A 15763-nucleotide genomic window follows, 5' to 3' on the forward strand; every position below is an offset into this window, starting at 1 on the left:
AATTAGTCTATTCAATGGAAACATTTGGATTATCATGTCCTTAATAATCAAAGACAATTTAAAGCCACCTCTTCTGCACGAACCTATCGCAAAATGTGTCACTGTTCAACGGACAAGCAGAAATGAACCACGTGAAAGTAAATACTTAAAATTATACACAACCTGCATTATTCTGAAGAACACAAATTTGGAATTAAACAAACATTGACAAAGCCACAGCAAGTCAATGTCTTAAAAAATATTTTAGTTATAAGAGATTGGAGCTTAAGATTGGCCTACTGTGGCCACATTCACAACAAACTGCTCCGTAATACAAAGTTATTAAATTTTTCATTCACAAATTCGATAACTCCTCACCAAGGCCCTATGTGTATAACGCACTACTCTAAAAACTGGTGCAAGTCAGCCCAGAACTCCTAACAAATGCCTGGTGCCCCACCCAGTCAATACGTAGATCACACCTCTATAGGACAGCCCTAGTGACCCAGCTGCTGCTGCATGCAGCGAATCAGCAGAAAACAAGGTACCAAGGTTTAAATTCTTTGGATACAAAGTGCTGAAATTCCCCCAGTAGCTCCAGGGGTTCTCCCAGGATTCACGAGCTTAACGCCTATCAGACAAACGATCAGGCTAGAGACCTGGTCCCAGAACTAGACATCAAGATTTGGAATAAGGAAATAAGTGCTTAGTGCAAAATAAATAAACCATATTTGATATTATTACAGAATTTTAAGTTAGCATTTTTAATACTACGTATTCTAATGATAAGACTTCAATGATAATGTACTTCCTGATCTCCTATCCTGACATTTTTGGCTATAAAGGTTTTAAGTCTTAATGGGGAAAAAACAACAGATGTCTTTAGCTGGAGTTGCTTATAGCCTGGTGTTTGTGTCTTCACCTTAGATGCTGGGAACTACAGGTGTGAATATTCTCAGGTTGAGGAAGAAGTGAATCTAAGTCTCCCAGATACTCAGCAATAGTTCTCACCATTACAACAGAATATTTTCAGTTGGAAGGCACCTACAACAATCATCTAGTTCAACTGCCTGACCAATTCAGGGCTGACCAAAAGCTAAAGCATGTCATTAAGGGCATTATCCAAATGCCTCTTAAACACTGACAGGCTTGGGACATTGACCACCTCCCTAAGAAGACTGTTCCAGTGTTTGACCACCCTCTCAGTTAAGAAATTCTTCCTATGGTCAAGACTGAACCTCCCCTGGCTCAGCTTTGAACTACTCCCACAGGTCATATCACTGGATACCATACAAAGAACTCAGCAACTCCATCTCTGCTTACTGTCCTCAGGAAGCTGTAGAGAGCAATGAAGTCACCCCTCAGCCTACCCTTCTCCAAACTAGACAAGCCCAGAGCCCTAGCCATTCTTCACAGGACATTCCTTTTAGCTTCCACCAGCTTTGTTGCTCTCCTCTGGACACATTCAAAGACCTCCACATCTTTCTTAAATTGTGGTGCCCAGAACTGCATACAGTGCTTAAGGTGAGGCCACACCAACACCACATACAGCAGGACAGTCACCAATTTTGATCAGCTGGCTATTCTTTGTTTGATGGACTGCAGGATGTGGCTTGCCCTCTTGGCTACCAAGGCACACTGCTGATGCACATTGAGCCTGCCGTTTCTTAGTATACTCAGGGACATAAACCTTTGTTCAGCAGAATTTCCCTGGAAACCTGGGACTTAAGCACCTTGGCTCAATTTAGGTACTAGGTACTTGCATGCTCTGACTCGGTACTCCTGTGAATGAGTAGAAGTTAAATAGAGAAGGTCCGTGAAAATCTGAGATCAAGCAGGTAAGGTGGTAGGGAATTTTAGACAAACATCCAGAAGTGGATCCAGAAAGCCTATTTTCCTGCACTTTCTGACTTTAGTCGTACCCCTGCTGTATAGAAGTTCTACAATAACAAAATCTGAGGACGTTTTGCATTTAGTACTGGGCATATATAATAAGTCTACCTTCTGCGAAGCTGGTTAATATGTGCCTAACATCTTGAAACTGCATTCAAATCTTAGTGGCATGTTTTCTAAGCCCACTAAAAATTTTTTCGTAAGTTCCAAGTTGAAATAACTACCACTGCAACTGTGACAGGTTAGCATCCTGACTCTAATTAGTCATCCAAAGGAGAAGCCACCTATTCTTACCCACAAATACCTAGCAACATCAAAGCGACAACAGCTCCTAATAGGAGCAACATTAAGGAACACACTCTCCATTCCACAGATACCTCTTTAGCCTTTCTACTGGTATGACTAAGAAGTTCATCTTGCATCCAAGACCTAATAGTAGATGAAATATATTCACTGCTAACAAAATCTTCAGAGAAGACACCTCACAAAACAATAGCTATACGTTTTGTTGTCATAAAGCTTTCAGTTTGTGAATTAGGTTTCAGGGTTTACTAAGTTTTCATTAACTAATTTAAAAAGCCTCACATCTGTCTCATGTCAGGGAACCTCCTTACTGTTACCTCAGCCATGCTTACAGAAAGTCACATCTAATTCCAAGCCCCCAGTCCAAAAGATGAGAGTTACAGGCTTCCCCATGAAAACAGTTCGCAGCAGTCACTTTTTTTTTTTTTAAAAAGAAAGCATTTTTTCTTCACCTCATTCACTAATATACTGAAGGATTTTAGCTGAAAGCCTCTCTCCTAAAAATTTAGCCTTAGGCTTACAGTCAACCCAAACAAAATTTTAACCCACAGAGTCTCAGTCAAGCCACTGAATAGAGATACTGAGCAGTTCAGTACAGCCATCGCTACACTGGTCATACAATAAATGAAAAAGTACCTTATGTCCCACAGCCTGGGGGGAAGAGAGGGAGGAAGGCAGGCAGAAAAAAATATGGACTCTAAAAGTACATTCCAGCTTAAGAGACAATGCTTTCATGAATCAAGACAGCAAGCTATTACTATTAACAGTAACAGAAATAAATTCCTTTCCAGACTTGCAGGCACGTAATTTTTATGTTGCTCATCAATACCATAACATCTATTTATAGCCTGACTTGTGTTCACATGTGTAAGTTACAAGTTTACTTCAAAAGGTACTCTAGAATAGATATTTTTCCACTATTTGCTGGATAGATTTAACATATTCTCATTTTTGTCTAGTTAACTGTAAGATAGTTAAAGAAACAGAAACAGGAATTATTTCAAAATGAGGTGATACAACCAAATGCACAGCTTACTTAGAAGACAGTTATTTCTCAAAGGAATTTGCCTGACATTATCCTAATTGCACAGCCAAATTTTCTTAAAGCCATGCAGACAAATCTTTGTTATGCTATTTCAGTAGACAATACAAAACAAATGTGTGCCAGATTTAATAACTTGCTCATAATACAACATATCAAAGACCATTTCTTTCTGCCCTCCTTTTCTGTGCAATCTTTCCCCTTTCACTAAGTACTGAGTGTTTGGTGACCCACAAGTATGCAACATGACATGGAAGTATTAACATAGAATCTGGTATGAGTTGGGAAGGCCCTTAAGATCATCTAGTTCCAACCCTCTGCCATGGGCAGGGACACCTCACACTAAACCATGTCACCCAAGGCTCTGTCCACCCTGGCCCTAAACACTGCCAGGGAGCATTCACAACCTCCCTGGGCAACCCATTCCAGTGCCTCACCACCCTTACAGAAAAGAACTTCTTCCTTATATCCAATCTAAACTTCCCCTGTTTAAGTTTTAACCCATTACCAAATTAAGGACAAAAATACAGAATCAGAGAATGGTTAGGGTTGGAAAGGACCTTAAGATCAACTTCCAACCCCCTGCCATGGGCAGAGACACCTCACACTAAACCATGTCACCCAAGGCTCTGTCCAACCTGGCCTTGAACACCACCAGGGATGGAGCATTCACAACTTCCCTGAGCAACCCATTCCAGTGCCTCACCACACTTACAGGAAAGAACTTCCTCCTCATATCCAATCTAAACTTCCCCTGTTTAAGTTTTAACCCGTTACCCCTTGTCCTATCACTAGAGTCCCTAATGAAGAGTCCCTCCCCAGCATCCCTATAGGCCCCCTTCAGATACTGGAAGGCTGCTGTGAGGTCACCACACAGCTTCTCTTCTCCAGGCTGAACAGCCCCAACTTTCTCCACCTGTTATCTGTATAGAGGTGCTCCAGCCCCCCAGTCATCCTCGTGGCCCTCCTCTGGAGTTGCTGTTTGCTCCATGCCCTTCTTATGCTGAAGACACCAGAACTGGACATGAACGTCAGCTGAAGTGCAAGGAGTGAGGGGAGAAAGAACAGACTTGTTCCCAAACCTTTTATAAGGTGCTTTGTCCAGGTAGTTGTCACCTATGCTACTGTACCCGAATAATCACTACAGTTCCAGAAAAGCTGGAATTCTCTGAAAATGTTTAAGGCTCCAGACAAAGATATCCAGGGTATGTGCATTTGTATCCAAAGTATAAAGCATAAAATTGAGGCTGTGTTTATGCCAGATAAGGAGCAGGGAACCAGGCTTAGGATAACAGCTCAGGAAAGGATGTTAGAAGACCAGAGCAGTTAAGGCAACTAATTTTGGATATCACAAATCCATTCAGGCAGAAGGACTTTCTTTTCAAGGGAGCTCTCTGCCAGCTGCAAAGGTCTTGGGATGTTGTATTACTACACACTCAGAAAAAGAGTTTTGCTGAGCAGGCATAAAGCAGCACCCTTACCACAAAAAAATAGAAAAAAAAAGAAGAGAGAGAATAGACATCCTAAATACAGTCTGTGCATCCAGGCAAGTTCCAAAGAATAATAAAAGCCAAAATAAGTTCACTAGTTTTCACACAAACACGGAGCCAAATATAGAAAAAAAAAAAAAAAAAGTAATCTGAGCTATACTCATAGACCCATAGAACAGTTAGGGTTGGAAAGGACCTTAAGATCAACTTCCAACTCCCCTGCCATGGGCAGGGACACCTCACACTAAACCATGTCACCCAAGGCTCTGTCCAACCTGGCCTTGAACACTGCCAGGGATGGAGCATTCACGACTTTCCTGGGCAACCCATTCCAGTGCCTCACCACCCTTACACTAAAGAACTTCTTCCTTATATCCAGTCTAAACTTCCCCTGTTTAAGTTTTAACCTGTTACCCCTTGTCCTATCACTAGAGTCCCTAATGAAGAGTCCCTCCCCAGCATCCCTATAGGCCCCCTTCAGATACTGGAAGGCTGCTGTGAGGTCACCACACAGCTTCTCTTCTCCAGGCTGAACAGCCCCAACTTCCTCAGCCTGTCTTCATACAGGAGGTGCTCCAGTCCCCTGATCATCCTCGTGGTCCTTCTCTGGACTTGTTCCAACAGTTTCATGTCCTTTTTATGCTGAGGACACCAGAACGGCACACAATACTCCAAGTGAGGTCTCACAAGAGCAGAGGGGCAGGATCACCTCCTTCACCCTGCTGGTCACGCTCCTTTTGATGCAGCCCAGGATACAGCTGGCCTTCTGGGCTGCGAGCGCACACTCCTGGCTCACGTTCATTTTCTCATCAACCAACACCCCCAAGTCCTTCTCCGCAGGGCTGCTCTGAATCTCTTCTCTGCCCAACAATTTTGTATTCATTGCATATTCACATCCCCATTTAAGCTGATAGAACATTAGCACAGGTATATTATGGCAACATTTGCTTCTACAAGAGCCATGACATTAACAGATTGCACTGGATGTTTAGGTACCCAGCTGATAAATTGGCAAAGATGAAGAGATCACCCACCAGCAAACTGCAACTATCTGAGAGGGAACAACATAAGTGACAGCAGCAAAATCCTAACTGTACCCGGTAATGTAGCAAGTTTGATACATCCAACCCAAGTCACCATTTGTTATTTGGACAAACCGTCTCTCTACACAGTATAGCAAGTGGAGGTTTTCACAACCAATACAGGAGATTTCAAAACTCAACTGGAGAAAACCACAAGCTGATCTGACATAATACTGGTAAGAGCCCTTCTCAGAAGAGGAGGTTGGACTGGATAACCTCCAGAATTCCTTTCTGATCAACCCTTCTCAGATTTCCTAATATATACATTAAAAAGGGCTTCAAATATTCATGGGAGGAACACATCGTACCAACTGAAGTCTAGTATCCACATCAGCTGTATGAACAAGCCATACCAATAAAGTGAAGAACTTGATAGGAAATACACAGGCCACCAGATACTTCATATAAGACAAATCAGGCTCTTTACAAAAGCACAGAAAACGGGACAGGATCTCTTGTAAGATTGTCTCCTCTTCCAGAACAGGATCAGAGATCACATTCTTTCACATTTTAGAAGGTCTCCCAGTAGAGACCATGCAGCCTCCTCAGTCTTCTCCAATGCCTCATAATCCGATTAAAACAAGGAAATTTCCCTTTACGTCCAATCTAAGTCTCTCCAAATGCAATTTATTCCTTGTCTCATCCACGTAATTCTTGTCCTATCTTGTCTCACTTTTTTTTATTCCAAAATTAAAACACATTACCTATTTAATTTTTTTTTCAGTGGCCATATTGCCTAAATCTCCCATTATTTTTTGCTGCATTTCTCTCAGCTCCTTCACTTGGACTACATCTGGACACAGGACACCAGCTAAGACTCACTACATCAACATAAAACAGCTTTATTGGTCTCACACATCCAAATCCTTGTCAACTCAGGTAAGCATACAAGGGAACAGTCCCTCTGCTAAGCGTTAATCAGTTCATATTGACAGCAGGCTCCAGATTCTGTACCAAGTGTTTTACTTGGTCAAGCTTGTCTTTTAAAGGCCGAGAGCCCCTGATCTAATCCACACAAACCAGCTGATCAACTCTGTCCTTCAGTTACTCTGAAGTTAAATACAACTGGAATGATGAAACCTGGAATTATAAAACAATACAGAGAACACAAATCTGCAAAATTAAAGAGAGCTCCTACTTTGTGACATTCTGAATTAGTTACTATATGCAATTAGTAAATATGACTGGAAAAGCAATTAAGTTTATGTTCATACTGTAAAACAATAGTTACCGAAATAGGAAACATGTCCACAAAAAGCCGTTCTTTTCACACCCCATAACTTACAGGGTGTGCAAAGAATTACCATTCATTACCAAACAAATGGCATGGAATTAAAGCAAAAATAACGACATGCAGGGAAAATAAAGGGCTTGCATAAGAAGAAAGCCACCAAGTACTGAATGAACATTTATCTGTGCAGACCAACCTAAATTAGTCAACTTCTTTTAGATCAAGGACATAGAGTGCAACTACTATAAACATACCTGTTCAAGCACATCTAGCTTTAATTCAAGTTTACTAAGTACGACATCTCCTCCCCAGAGTGACAACTGTAGATCTGAAGGCTTCAGATTCTTTATGTAGCGATTCACATAACTCATTAGAATAGGAGTAACATAGGACTCCAGCATTCTGGAAGATTTCTGTATTACAGGGCAAGCACTAAGGAAAAAAACAAAACAATGAGATATTATTCATAAATCTGTCAGCCTAACTTTCAATAAAGCAACAGTTACATTGAATAGATGAAAATTTTTATTTCAGACTCTGCTTTGTAAACATGTATGTCTATATGTAGAGATACATATACTTACACATAAAGGTGAAATACATACCAAAATGAAAGCACATTTATTTGCATTTACAAAGTTCCAGTTTATACACATACATATACTAGAACTAAAAACTGGCTTGTTCACTATCAAAAGAAAAGTCAACCTAACCAAACCAAAAAGAGGAGGTCGAGCAGTCTACCATGCTTTCATATAAAACTTAAATGACACAAACCCTGTCATTTTTAATAGACAGAAATCCGTATTAAAACACCCCCTTCGATACACCTCACCGACCTGATAGCCTGAGCATCGTGCACACTCCAAAAACGCCATCTTCCTGCCACCCTTAACCCTAAGCAAACCAGCACCTTTCACAACCCAAGCTAAAGATGCATTGGCGCTTGCCACCAATCCCCGCCACCCTCCCGCCTTTTCAGCATCCCGGTGTCCTTAGGGGACCCCACCCCGCACCACCACCACCGCAGCCCCTCCCGGGCACACCCAAGAAGCCAGGAACCCCCGCCCGTACCTTCGGGACACCCCTCACACACACACACAGCCCAGCCCCACGTCCTCTCAGCACCCCTTTACCTGCCCCTCCGAGGGGCGTGAAGCCCTGGCCCCGAAGCGCCGTGCCTCCGCCCTCACCGGGCGGATCAGGCCGCGGGAGCCCCGCACAGACACCACCTTTCCCCGCTCCTGCTTCGCCGCACGGGCACTTCCGGGTTCCCCGGCGCCTGTGCCCTCCCCCAGCGTCCGCCACCGAAAGTCCCGCGCGGGCCCGGGTTTGTGACTCAGCCGGAAGGGTTTGGCGGCAGGACCGGGACGGGGCCGGGGCCGGGGCCGGAAAGCGGGTGTGAAGCCGGCGGAGGTGACGCAATCTGCCAGGCGCTGGCCGGCGGGGCCGGGGCCGTTGGGGAGGTGGGAGGGGCGGTCCCGCGGTGGATCCCTGTGAGCGGCGGAGCCCGTGGTGCTGCCCCGCACCTTCCTCCGCAGAGTCGCAGCGCAGGGGAGCCTGGGGCGGGTGGCTGGTTTTTCAGCCTGTGGCACCATCAGTCCGTGGGGTGTGTTGAAGCTCCAGGTTTTGTTTCACAGTGTGCTATTGATCAATGAGAATTTGGGGCAATCATGGTGATGGCAAACACGTTGTGTGTTTCCACTGTGTTTAATAAGGCACCCGCTCAGAACGGGAGCAGAACTTCACTCAAAAGCAAACCAGCTTGGGTTCTGAGTGTCACCATTCCGCATTTGAGAAGAAAGTAACATAGGAATACCTTCTAATTTGTGCACTCCCAGAGCTGAATATGTTGATCAGAGAGCAAAGCCCTCCCCGCTGCCCTGAGACCTTTGGGGATTGCTCCAGGGAGCAAGTGAATTCCCTGGAAAAGCATGAGGTAATGCACTCCTCACAGGTTGGCAGGCGGATGATCTGGAAAAAAAGCTGGGACCCGTTTTTCTCCGGGGTGAAGCGCAGCAGGCAGTGCCTGTGGGCATGGCTTTGATGTAGATAATGAAAAACCTTCCACAAAGGCCTCTGATTTGAGTTTTGAAGAAAAGCCCAGGGTATGCCCACTGAGTTACACATTCCTCCTGGAAATCTGAAATCCTGTGTGTTCTATCTGTATGGTGTTACACGGCTGGAAACAGAAAAAAGAGAGCAGTATGTGGCACGCAGGGTGGGGTTGTGTGAAGCTGGGCCCAACCAGTGAGGGCTGAGGTAGGAGTCCCCCTCCCACAGCAGTACCTATGTTGAAATATGGCTAAACTAATCCAGGTCTGAAGGCTCCAGCTCCTGATGGGTTGGCTGGCTGCTCTGCCTCTGGTATACACATAGTGAGTTAGTAATGAATCTACTCTCGTTTTACATACACCATTACCTCATTTGCTGTGCCATCTTCACTCATGAATCACTGCTTGTAAGACAGTATTCACTTCACAAAGGACTGAAGCAGCTTGGACTGCTTTTCCTCTTACTACGGTTACCACTCCCACAGCACATACTGGAGCATATGTTTAACTGTTCTTCAGCAGCTGTGGCATGGTAACCTGTGGCTAAGAGGTGGTAGCAGGTAGGTGAAGGACAGACAAGCTTCAACATGATCAGAAGTTCTTTACTGTGAGGGTGGTGAGACACTGGAACAGGTTGCTCAGAGAAGCTGTGGATGCCCCTGGCAGTGTTCAAGGCCAGGCTGGGTGGTTTTTGAACAACCTGGTTCAGTGGAGGGTGTCTTTGCCCATTTCAGGGGGATTGGAACTCGATGATCTTTAAGGTCCCTTCCAACCCAAACCCTTCTATGATTCTATGATGTGCTTCTGACTTACAATTTATCTAGTGCTAATATTCTCAAAGAGTTCCTTTACACAACTGCTACACATTTCTGCCCTTCCGATAGAGTTGTGGGAGTGGTGAATTTTACTTGTAGAACTTTTGGGGAGTCTGCACAGCAAGACGTGAATTAATCGATGTTAATGGAAGCAACCTTGTTTATAGCACATCCTCCCTATAGAGTTGCATTGACAGCAGAGGGATGTGCCCACAGATATGTGTAATGTTGAAGCACACACTAAGCATGCATCAAAAGCCTTCCTTTCAACAGAAAAACATTCCTTTGTTTCTTTGTCCGTTATGTGATTAGTTTTGAATGACGCGTGCAATCAGCAAACACTGGAGTGTTTTCTGAAAGTTTGGAATTGAAGAACAACGCCCTATTTTGGTAAAAATCAGTAAACTAGAACAAGAGTAGGGGAGACACGTAGTGCTCCTGGCAGCTGCTTGGCAGACCTAGCAGCTCAGAACAACTCTGTAATTTTCCTGGCAGTTGCTAGCATTTCATTATAACTACTTCCATTTCAGTTCCAGTTCAAGTATGTTGACGTCCTGAATAATTTATTTCCTACAGAAGGAAAAAAGAAAAATACAAAAAATGTGAGGAAGGGGTCATGAGGGAATCAGTCTTTAACAGAAAGGAAATGGATGGCATGAAATGTAAGCACCTGGAGAGGGTTACAAGAGGTCTCTTATGTACAAAAGGATAAGAGCTGAGTACATGGGGAATTAAAGGTAACAGGCAGGTGGTGTGTAGTAATGAACTTGGGCACACAAATGTAACGAGGGCATGTCTGCTGGAAATGTCATCTGTCTGAGGCAGTACTATCTATTCAATATTTCAGCAATTTGATGAAAAATGTGCAGGATAGGTATAAACCAAAAGTGCAGATCTAGTGGTGCACACATCTTGTTCATTCATAGAATTTGAGGAATTCCGAACCCCTTAAAAGCTAACAAAAGTAGATACATGAGACTGGGAAGATGTAGGCAAGATTATGTAACATTTCTCCGGAAGTGAAAAGGGAACAGAGCTTCAAGGGAATCCTCAGGAAATGTATCAACCTGCAGGGGACCCTAGCTTGATAAAAGAACATTTCATAGTGTTGCTGCTGCTATGGATGATTCACCATTTTCAGCAGCAGAAGTGGGATCAATGAAGTGCAAAATGGACAGCAAAAAAAGAGTTCCTAAAAAATTAGTAAAGTCAAGAAAAGGTAGAGGATGATTAAGTGACTGTCCCACTGCCTAAGTCAAGTGGAAAAACAAGGAAATTAGACATCTAAATAGATTTTTTAATGTTTGGCCTAGGCTCTTTGCAGGACTTGAGAGACTCAGGGGTTACTGATGAGGAGGACTGAGAGACAGCCTGTAAGAAGCTCCTTTTTTTCACTGCAAAAAGTTTTCGGTCCTTTAGCCTTTTCCATCACTATGTCCCCTAGCTAATACTGAACGCTTTACCGAGTTAGCTTACTGATGTCCGTGTGTATCTTGCTTTGATTCTGCCTGTCCTGCTTCAATGCTTCCAAATACAGTGGCATGAATGTGGGCAGTGGGAGAAGACTTTGCTATTTTATGATTCTTTATACCCTACTGAGATGCCCTGTAGACAGCAGGAGTCTGACAGCATGAAAGAGATGGTAATGCTAAGCAGTCAATGTAATAGAGATATTTTAGAAACACCTGTGAAGGAAATAAAAATTAGTTGGGTTTCTTCCTCCTCTCCTGTTCTGGGTGCTAAAACTTGGACTAGTTAATTTGTAATGTTTCCTGGTTCCTTTTTCTGTTTCTACTACAAATTATTATCTGTAACAAAATATATTGTGCATTTTATATCTTATATATATGTATATAAATGTGCATTTATTATATATAAATATATTAAGATTTGTTGTCTCTGTTTTACAGGGAATTTCCTGAGTTCATGACTAAACTGACCAAAATTATTTATCTTCTGATATTTTCCAGACATTTAAAAACTACATCAATAAAAGCAAGCAGTATAAATCAATGTTTTACTATTAGAATAGCTTATTAGTAACGTGATGTTATTTAATTATTAAATCATGTATAGCCATCAAAAACTGGGAGACAAAAATTGCCATACCACTTTTATTATTTGAAGTTATTTTCCAGTTGACCAAAATTCACACAGATATGAAATCTGAAAAAAAAATAAAACCTAATAATAAAAAAAAAAATAAATTGCACATAGATTTTCATTGTGATCTGAATGTTAGGCATATTCTAGTTTTAAAGGTGCAAACGATTCTCTATCAATAGTTTTGTTTGTTCTTCTATTCCTTAAATTTGCCTGAAAATTATACTGAAGAAACTTTCAGCTATAGGCTTAAAGTGGTAATTTTTTTTCTAGTGTTAAAGAAAATAGATTAAACTGTGGCACTTTTAAAGCAGAAAATCAGTATTAAAATAAAAGTAAAATAATTTTAGAATTTGTAACTCTGATTATGAGCAAGAGTCTGTTGAAACAGTTAAATTCACACTACGTAAAATTGGAAAGCATTAATTCAGTGAACAAAGGTCACGAAGTTCTGGAAGCAAGTAGCTTTTTGATATATAATCCAGCTCATTGCTGCCTCATCTGGCTTTTTAGGAAATCACTTTTCCCACCGCTTTCTAAATCTGGTAAATTTAAATCCCTGTAGCAGCTTGGAGATAGAATGCTCAGGACACAGGGGCGCAAGACACACATGCAGATTTGGGTGCTAACCCATCTCAGGGGTTTTACCAGCTTCCCCCGGTGTTTCCTCTGTCAGGGAGCATTCGTTCTGAGTTAACAGGGCAAACATCTGATGAACCCTCTCTTCAGAAGGATGTGCAATAGACTAACAACCAATTTAACCACTGTGAGCAGGGCTGGGTTGAAAAGGGTCTGGTCCAGATAGTGATGGTGCACGCAAATCTAAGGATGAATTTAACCCACCACAGTAAGTGTGGTGGGTTAAAATGTAAACTGCAGGCATAAATACTTTTTAGATATGTTTAGGTTGCTTTGGGAATTATGAAACCTCTGATGTAGAGGCAATATTGCATTTCCAGAATACCTGTGGTACTGAACTTTTATTCACACAACAGAATGAATGAAAGACAAGATGGGAAACATGAATGGAACAGAATGGGAATGTACAAGCAATGCAGTTTTGATCTTCTGGGAGTATAATTTCCAAGTAAATCATGAGAGGCATGCATGCCCATCTAAACCAGGGAACTTGAAACTTGGAAGCGTCTTCCAAGTTTTTGCTGAATTGGTAACAAAGCAGAGCAATTACCTGTATTGCAGCACTGAAATTTTGGGGTTTATAAAGACATTTGGCCTGTTCTAATATGTGTAAAGGATTTACGTATCCTTTGGGTATAAAGAGGTACCTTTGACTTCTAAACTTAATTATGGCATACATCAAAAAAAGTCAGCCAAGAAGATACTATTTCTGATTCTAGTACATGAAATGTATGTTTGACAATTTTAAATGTCTGTGTAAAGAAACATGTAATTTATTACTGCCCCCAGGCACAAGGAGATTTATGCACTGAAAGTTTCACACAGGTTTTGCTTGACTGTTGCTGTACTGTTCATGCAAAACATATGTATTTCTAATGACAACTTCTAGCTTGCATTCTTTTAAAAGTTCTGCGTTTCAAGAGTTAAATGACCACATTTCTCTGATGTTTATTCATTTTTATTTACAAAACTTTACAAGTATATAATTTTATGTGTATTTGTATTTATAAATAATTTCCAATAAATAATAAATACATGAATATACAAAAATGTTTCAAATACATATTTATTTTCCTGATTTTATCAATAGTGTATGTTATCAAAAGATAAAATTTAACTGACAGCTTCTTTCTGTGTCATTGTTTGGTTCTTTAGAGGGTGAAAATAGAAATGGCAAAGCTCAGGAATGTATTTTGCTTGAACTGTGTTAAATCCAGTTCCCTTATTCATTTATCGGGAAAATGCATTTCTCAATGAAGCTATAACCTTCTGTGATGCCCCTTCTTCAACTTTTCCTGCAGCTAAAGCTGGGTGCATTTCTGCAGGAGCTGAAGTCTGTTCTAAAGTTTCTTCTTAACGTAAATGAAAACATCCTTAGATTTGATTTGTATATTGTAGAGCTAATATTAATAAATATCAGACATGTTGAACAGCTCCAAGAACTGCAAAGCCAAGAAAACATGTCAGCTCCAGCCACCCTTGGAACCTGATTGGCATCCGCAGCTCCATATGAATAAAATCTTTGTTATTTCAGCACTGATCTCCTGGGTTTCCTGGGCTTTATAGATAACTAAGCATCAGTCCTAACACTGAAATCAGTCTGTATAAATTGAAATCAGTCTGCAAAAGAGACAAGGGACTGAAAAGAGGACATGTAAAGCATAGAATTGAGCTACTTGTATCTTTTATGTGAGGGAAGCTTTCTGTCATTTACAGAACTTCCTTCGGTAATTTTTAGCTCTTCATCCTAGCATATAACTTGAAGCCTTAGGTAGGCTTATTCTTTTCTCTCAAAAAAAGTATACATATATTAGCATTTAATTATTTTCTTACATATTTTGTATGAAATTAAGTAGCTGTTTCACACCTCTACAAAAAACAATGAAAGCTCTGCAAAGCTGCCACTTATGATGGAAGGACTGCTCAGGATTCCTTCTGCCCCTGAAAAACAAGATTTAGAATCTCAGAAAAATGTATGTACACAGCAGGAGGTTTGGAGGAAATTACAGCCTGAAAAGGTGGGCAAAGAGTGGCCATCCCCTGACACCAGAAAGGAGACTGTGTCAATGCTTAAAGCCTGGTGGTTCAATTGAATTTTAAACTGAAAAGACAGAACAGGTGACTACAACACAGAGGTTGTAGAAGAGACCTGGAAAAGGTGATTAGGAAATAGGGATGCCATCCATTCATCTGGTTGCAGTTTTGAGATGGTTTTGGGGTTGTTCAAAGTTTTGAGACACTGTGGGTTGTTACAATGTTGTATAAGGTATTGCAAATAATTTTATTAGTGATGGCTCTTACTCTTTTCTGAATCTTGCTCCATATTGGAGATTCTGAAGTTCTCTGAGAGAAATTAAGGAAATATGACTAACCCTATCTATTAGTAATTTACGTTTGTGATGCAGACTGCAAAAATAAAGCTTGCTGACCTCCAGACACTAGTTTTCTGATAGCTTGTTCAAGCTTTAGATAGACATCTTATGCCTAAGAACAAATATGTATGAATCTATGAGATGGAAAGAATGCTAAAAAATTAATTCTTAGTTTCTCTTTCAAAGATTGACCCCACATGATCATCTCTTTTATGGTAAACATAGGTGCAGGTCTCATAACCTTATATCCAGCTGTTTTGTCATCACCTTTATTATGTTCTCAAACACACAACATTTCTAGAAATTGGAATTAGGTCTAAATTTAGTGTTCACTAAGTTCACTTCTGAACAGAACATAGCTGCTGCTTTTAATTCTGGGTGAAATGAGCCATTTTAGGCTATTTTCTGTTTGTACCTCTGCTCTGCTTCACACAGTTTCTTCTTCATCAAGAAATAAATCTACATGAAAAGGGAGACATACTTGTATTTCATAGGTAAGTGTATTTGCTTCTTTCAGACATACAAATTTGATACTGAGAAAGGATGAATACTTGTTTTAGGGCAGCTGGACAAAATAATTACCAAGGTAATCTAAACTTCACTAATGGAAAACTTCTGAAAATGGAGCAGCTGCTGTTAATTAGCCAAGGTGAAGTTCATGTTCTCATCACGTCATGTCTGAGGTACCACAGCATTTTTTTCTAAAGCACTTGACAATTACAAATTTGCACCATTCCTCTTCTCCACAAAGTACCAACTT

The 15763-nt window shown here is 41.2% G+C and overlaps 1 protein-coding gene across 13 annotated transcripts in view; it reads right to left on the minus strand.

Annotated features, from left to right (window-relative positions):
• Positions 1–7493, minus strand: part of VPS13B (vacuolar protein sorting 13 homolog B) — a 439608-nt gene extending 432115 nt beyond the window's left edge. For 5 of the 13 annotated variants that reach the window (XR_009742463.1, XM_061448015.1, XM_061448018.1 and 2 more), the window contains exon 1: positions 7275–7486. Coding sequence is in view for 11 of the 13 variants with exons in the window: in XM_061448015.1 (XP_061303999.1) it covers positions 7275–7421 (147 nt within the window). In the remaining 2 variants the exon portion in view is untranslated. Of the gene's footprint in view, positions 1–7274 lie in introns of all 13 variants that reach the window. The other 8 variants (XM_061448008.1, XM_061448010.1, XM_061448006.1 and 5 more) reach the window with 3 other exon arrangements.
• Between the last annotated feature and the right edge of the window lie 8270 nt (positions 7494–15763).

The sequence above is a fragment of the Pezoporus flaviventris genome, unplaced genomic scaffold (genome assembly GCF_033815535.1).
Source record: "Pezoporus flaviventris isolate CSIRO_AGI_PZ_B2104156 unplaced genomic scaffold, CSIRO_AGI_Pfla_v1 ptg000007l, whole genome shotgun sequence".
NCBI classification, from domain to species: domain Eukaryota; kingdom Metazoa; phylum Chordata; class Aves; order Psittaciformes; family Psittacidae; genus Pezoporus; species Pezoporus flaviventris.